Here is a 7,254-nt window from a genome sequence, read left to right on the forward strand (position 1 = left end):
GGAATTCACAGAATTCATGGAATTGAAAAAAACGTAAAGGACCTTACGGTACATTTAAAATAATTCTAAATAATACACTGAACTAAAATGCATTATTAACTTCATTTTTTTGTTGATTACCGCGAATGCATAATAAAAACTTTGGGTCAACTTAAAAATAAATGGTCGCCTAATCTAACCATGCTTAGTTTTTCTGGCGAAACAGCTTATTTCTTATATCCGAAGAATCCGCTTGGACTCTCTGGATGGTATTCGTCTAATGTTTTCGTGCCCACTTGCAACGTGTATCCATCATGGGTTTTTGGACTGTTTTGATTTGGTGATCCTTGGTGTCCTAGGTGTGCAGTTGAAGCTAAATGATTTTGGTTCATTGGGTATCCTGGCGGCAACCCATAACCGGGGATTACTTGTTGAGCATGGTGTTGTGGCGCTGCCATATACGCTTGATTTGCTTGCAATCCTTCGTTTCCGTTGATTCCATGGTTTCCGGGGTAACCTCCTGGAGCCATAGTTCCGGGTTGTGGTGGACCTCCATGGAATGCTGCTGGGCTCACAGGACCGTGGGCTGAAAAGTCTCCCTGGAATCGGGCTGGGCTCACCGGAACGTTGGCTGATGAGCCTCCATGGAATTCTGCTGGATACATAGGACCGTGGGTTGATCCCGACTGTCCTGGCAGACCTGTCTGCACAGGTCCGTCTAGTTTTTTGGGTCCTCCTTTACGAAATATGGGGCAGCAACCACCAGTTGCTTCAGCCATAAATTCTACAAAGAGAAATTATAGGAAATAAAAAAGTCAATCGTTAAAAATAACTGATATCAATAATTTGTTATAATACTTATTTGTAAAATTACAAATTGCTTATCAGTATACATGGATGCAACGAAAAACTAATTTTGTCCAAAAATTGTTTAGATTGTGTTCGAACCAAACGAAGAATCACTGCCAATCCTTATGCAATGATGTTTTATTTTATTATTTGTTTACAACAAATTCAATACATTTTTCACCATAAAAACGTGAAAAATGTTCCGTTTTCTAATCAAATTGACACAAAAACTTGTTTTCGTCAATATTATAGGAAGCCTTACAATTTTTAATTAAAATTTTTTTAGAAGTTCAAAAATTATAGTGAAATTTTTTATGTATATATGGTGACACATATTATTTCTATTAATATATTTAGAAAATATGTTTTTTAGCACCTATTAATATTCTAAAAATCGGTCGTCTTATGGTAGAACTTTCTTCATTTATTTAATTCAAAGTTGATGCAAGAATATAAAAGATTCCTTGGTTTGAGACGAATTCGATAGTTCCAGTTCGCCCATCTGACCAGGACACCCATTCAAAATTAGCCCTGACTTTGAAAATTCGATGGCGATGTTCAGAATCTTGATAAAAATATGCTAGTGTTCCGATAATTTCCTTCGGTTGTATATTAAAAACTTTTATTTTCTATTGAAAATTATTTTTCACTATTAGTTTTTTTTTTTAAATTCAAACATGAATTCTTTTATGTTGAAATTAGATAATTAAATAAAATTCAATTATTGCTTTCTGCAAAATAGCCTAGTTTTAGTGGACGGTTACTAGTACCAGTCTGATTTCTCGTTTTGAGGGAATAAATAATTGTTGAGACCAAATAAAAATTTGGAATACATAACCAACAGATAGTGTCTGACCAATAACCGAGTGGACTACTTGGAATCAGCGTTGAGTTTGGACGGTCACAACGCTATCCAATATGGATAGAAATATTTTTCAAAACTCGTTAAAAGAATGATGAACTTCTACGTTGAGTCATCCCTAAATTAAAAAATTTGGCTATTTTATTTATTTAATTAAATATTATAATTATTTAATATTTGCCTATTGAACAGATACTCAGTTTATCTAAATATCTGAATTTGTTTAAGGCAGCAAATAATAATTTTGAAAAGGCGAAGGAAATGAAAAAATGAGAAATCTGTTTGAAACAATGAGACTGCGTTTTTTCTAACTTAAACATAGTCGAAGCATACAAATTGAGTTTTTCCTGTGTATATAAGACACGTAAAACACATTCATCTTTCTTAATTTTTATTTCCTAATATTAAAAGCGTGAGAAATTAAAAATTCCAGAATGACAATTTTTTAATAACACGAGTATAGAAAAATTTAAAGTGAGTCGACTAAATTAATAAATCATGAATCTGAAACATACACATAACATTAATTATATCTACTTTTATTTATTTTCTGAATTTACCAAAAATTGTTTGACTTTTTGTGATTATCCACCTAAGGAACATTTTTGAGAACTAAAGATCATAAGATTCCTGATAGGCACAAGGAACTATATTATGAATTTGTTACAGTTTTTATGTAATTTTTTTTCTAAAAATTTAAAAAAAGTGAATTTTTTGAAAAATATTTCTTTTTTCATCTTTAACTATTAACTATCTTTGACATCAACTCAAATTAAAATTTTGGGATACAAATAAGGCAGCATATTTGTTCCTTATACAATTTCATTGTCATTACAAAGTTTAAATCCATGCGTAATTTTCATACTTTCTACAACTAATAAACTAAAAAAATGGATAACTTTTGTCTTCCGTTTTTTCCGTACCTCGTGTGGTGTTTCAACGAATTCAATTTTTTATTTTTAGGGTTATTTTTTACGATTAAATAAAAAACGTCGCGTATTATAAAAAATTATTCATGACAAATTTGGATCAGTTTTCAACCTTTTTTGGAAGAGCGCCTTTTGTCTATACATTTTGCTTAGCATTTCTTGTTTTTCCAAAAATTTATTTTCCTAATATTAATTTTTACGATTAAAACCAAATTTACACAGTCTATTCAAAAATGACCAATAACAAATTTGTAGCTTTTTGGGTGATGAACTTTTGTTCGATTTTTTTCGTAGATTGTGTCGTTCGTCCAAAAATTGACTTTTTATGCTTTTATTTTGTTTTCTATAAATAAAACAAAAACGTATCATATAAATTATTATGTTTGTTTAAACAACAGTCTTCTTTAGTACCAAATTTTAATACTTGTTTGAAAATTTCTGAATTTTGTTCAAAAATTTTCATTTTTAGTAGAAATATAATTCTGTTGGTAGAAAATTTATTTTTTTGGTTAAATATGTATATTTTTTGAAAATTATTTTTATTTAAATAAAAATTTAACTACATTTCTTCGAATTTTTTTCATATAAATTTAATCTTTTCACTAGAAACTTCATTTGTTTGATTGAAACGTAATCTGTTGCGTTATCAATTTATTTTCTTCACTTAAAAATTTATTTCTCTTTTTTCGCTGCAGACTAACCATCTTGGTTAAAAAATCCGTGATAAATTAAAGTATCTAGCGAAAATCTCCTGTCATTTATTACTAGTAATTTATTATTAGTTATTTATTTTATCAGAGAATATGTTTTGTAACTAAAAATTTAATTATCCATTTTTCGTCGACATTTTTTAAAATTATATTAAATCTTTTTAACTAGAAATTAATTTTATTTCTTTTTGATCAAAAAATAGTTTTTTAACGAAAAATTTAACCATTCGATTTTTGTTACAGAATTTTGTTATGGAAATTTAACCTGTTTAGTTAAAAATTCCATTTTTTCGGTAAAAATTTATTTTATTTCGTTAAAAATTTATCCTTTTTAGTTAAAAATGCATGCATTATTATTAATTAATTGATAGAAATTATTAACAATTAGTAGAAACAAATTAATTTAGTTTATTTGCTTAAAAATGTATTTCTATAACTGAAAATTAGTCTATTATAATTAGTTGTTTATTTTATCAGAGAATAATTTTTGTAAGTAAAAATTTACTTATTCCATTTTTTGTCGAAATTTTGTTTTGATATACATTAAATGTCTTTGGCAAGAAATTAATTTCGTTTCCTTGTGATAAAAAAGTAGTTCATGTTTTTTATGAAAAAATATTTTTTAAAGTAAATTACTTAACTATTCCATTTTCGGTAGAAAATTTATTTTATTTTGTCGAAAACTTATCTCTTTAAAGTGAAATTAAACTATTCTATTTTTTATTGAAAATTTCTCCTTTTTTAGTTCAAAAGTTACGTAGTTTGTTGAAAATTCACAAATTTATTTTTTATTGGAGATGCATCATTTCAGTTTAAAGTTCATTTCTATGCTTAAACATTTCACTAATTTTTATGAATGTTTTATTTCTTTTTTTGATAAAAATGGATATTTTTTAGTTGTAAAATCAATCCATTTAGTACAAAATGCATGTTTTTTGTTCGTAAATTAAAGTTTTTTCAAAAGTTCATCTCTTGGACGTAGGAACTGAGCATTTTGAATCCGATTTTTTCTTCTTTATTATAATCTTATTAAAAATTGAAAGACTTTTTTATAAAAATATAAACCATTGCACTGTTTGTTTATTTTGGAAGTTCCTTTTTTCATTGTTAAAAATTAATTATTTAAACTGAAAATATAGTAATAAAATTTTTAATTAATAAATCCACTTAGGAATAGTTACGATTACTTGTTTTCTAGTAATGAGTAGCTGACTGCCAGTTGCTATGTCAAAGATGTCAACACAAGGTGGAAGTTTTGAATTTGTGTTTAGATCATTCATAAAATTCAGAAGAATCATGGAAAAATTTCTAATGATTTTTCTTGTTTTAATTGATTTTAAGAAAAAATTTAAAAAAAAGGTTAAAAGTATTTTAAATGAATTCCGAAAATCTTAAAAGAAGTCTGCAATATTTTAAGCCAATTTTAAATATCACCGAATTTTTTGAAATTTTCAGGAATAATTCTAATCATTTTCAAAGGTATTCAGAAGATTTGGAAGTTTTTAAAAGTTTGAAACCTAATATTTCTGGGACAATCTGTAAGGATTTCTTCATTCACGAAAAAAATAATTTCTGAGCAAATTTTAAAATGATTTTGAATTTGGAAATATGTCGAAAAAAACTTGAAGATTTAAAGTTTATTTGTTTTATTTTTTAGAATTATTTGAAATGTTAAGCAAGATTTAAGTCCAACTGAAGAATATTGTTGAATTTGAGGAATTGGATTGGGATTAAAAATACTTCAAAACTTGGAAAGATTTCCGAAAATAGATAGCCAATTTTTAATTTCCTCTTTTGTTCAAATCGTATACAATACGAAATTTTCTTTTAAGATTCTAAGTTTTGAGTTTACATCTGAAATCTTGAAAAATCTATTTAAATTGTATCAAGTCACTCATAAAAATTACATTAATACAGAATTTCTCAAGAAAATATTTTAATTTTTCGATCAAAGACATAAATTTTCAAATAAAATTCTGAATTTCCAACCAAAAAATTAAAAAATTTGTAATTAAACACGGAATTATTAACTTTTAAGTTTAAGAAATAATCTGTACTAACAAAAAAAGAGATAAATTTTCTAATAAAATTATAATTCTTTGACAAAAAAAATATAAAAAAATAATTCGCTTGAGAATGAGATAGTCACATTTTAAAATAAAAATTGATATACAAAAAAAGAAAAGAATTTCCAACGAATTAGTTGAACTTTGAACCAACTAACTTAATTTTTTTTTTAATTAAGTTTCAATGGAAAATATTAATTTCCTGAAAAAAATCCTAAGAAAGCATTAAAGTTTTTAAATAAATAGATTAGTTTTTGACCAATATATATTTTTTTGTATTTTTTGTTATTATGTATTTTATTTTAATATATTTGAGTTTTCACCCCTAAAAACATAAACTCTCAACGAAATTGATAAATGTTTAACAAAAAGGGTGACTCTCAAACATAATTGGTTATCTTTTCTACAAAATAATTGAAATTTAAATCAAAAAACAAAGATTTTCTGATGCATGAATTTTTTAAAAATAGATAAATTTTTGACCAAACATGAAATTATTAAATTTTTAGTAACAAGAATAAGAGTTCAACTAAATTAAAAACAAATTTTTTACCAAGAGAGGTTTTTCAGTCCAGAAAAAAAGAGCATTTGAATAAAATTTTTGAATCTTAAAGGCAAAACTCAGTTCAAAAATTAATTTTCCGCCAATGAATATCGATTTTCGAACAAAATAGATACTTACTAAAAAGCGTTGGAAAACCCGCGACTATAAAAATTGGAATACCCATCGAGACCCTCATTTTCTTGAAGAATTTGTTACTTTTTCGGAATTTTAAACTTTTTATAAACTTTGAATTTTTTAAGAATTTCCAACTTTTTATGAATTTTGATGATAATTTCGAAAATGAATGGATATTCTGGAAATTATTTCAGTGTATATATAGTAGTCCCTCTTTAATTCGGCTAGATGAATGATTAAGCGCTTTTTATATATTTCAAAGTGATGTGGAAAATGTCTATGTATTGATGAAAGTAGAACTATAAGGTTGGTCTGACAAAATAATTGAGCCATCGGACCATCGACCTTGTTTGAAATTTCAACCAAAAAATATTCATGCTCAACGAAAAATGTAATGTATATTTATTATTTCAATAAACAAAATACCGAATCCATGTCAAATCCGGCAGGTGGTGCAACTTCAAATCCCAGAATTGGTCTTCCATGAAATACGTTATTTCTTAAAGGAAATAAGGTCACACGTATTTGTTTTCTTTTAAAAAAATCAAGTTTCATTGAATTATGAAAATTTGAATTTGTAAGGTTGCTTTCCAAAAAAAAACATTTTCTTTAAACTTGTATAAGTTTAGATCTAATTGAGATATTTTAGCTTTCTTTAGAGCATCTAGTAGAGTTTGTGGTCCTCTTTAAAACAGCCGTAGGAAACTTTAGGAAAAAATTAATTGACAAAACAGCAGCAGTTTTTTAAAAATATTTAAAGTCAATTTTCTCAAAAACTACACCTTTTTTATAAATCTTGTTTGCTGAATTGGTACTCATATGAAGAAGAAATCATTTGAGTTAAATGGGTAATAAACTATTTTTCTGGCCAGGATATTTTTTTTGTAAACAATCTTTTTCTAAAAGAACATCAGATCGCAAGTTATTTAAATTTTTTAAACCTTTTTATATTGCTTTAAAATAAATTCTGCTTAGATTTTTCACCGCTACCAAAAATACCTTCAGATTTGAACAAAACGAAAGGAGGTTTTCAATAAGAGGATAAACCACCCCTATATATATGAATATATATGAAGGACCTATGACAAAGCCACCGAACGCGTACTCGGGTTGCGGATAGAGGGTCCCTGTACCAAGGGTTTCTGCTGAATATGGTTACAAAAATAAATAGGCAGTCGCG

The 7,254-nt window shown here is 26.7% G+C and overlaps 1 protein-coding gene across 1 annotated transcript; it reads right to left on the reverse strand.

Moving 5' to 3' along the window:
• Nucleotides 1-206: 206 nt before the first annotated feature.
• Nucleotides 207-758, reverse strand: LOC117177851 (collagen alpha-1(I) chain-like). The gene has a single exon (XM_033368855.1). The coding sequence runs from the start codon at nt 756-758 to the stop codon at nt 207-209; it is 552 nt and encodes a 183-aa protein (XP_033224746.1).
• Between the last annotated feature and the right edge of the window lie 6,496 nt (nt 759-7,254).

Source organism: Belonocnema kinseyi, chromosome 1 (assembly GCF_010883055.1).
Source record: "Belonocnema kinseyi isolate 2016_QV_RU_SX_M_011 chromosome 1, B_treatae_v1, whole genome shotgun sequence".
Taxonomy (NCBI): Eukaryota; Metazoa; Arthropoda; class Insecta; order Hymenoptera; family Cynipidae; genus Belonocnema; species Belonocnema kinseyi.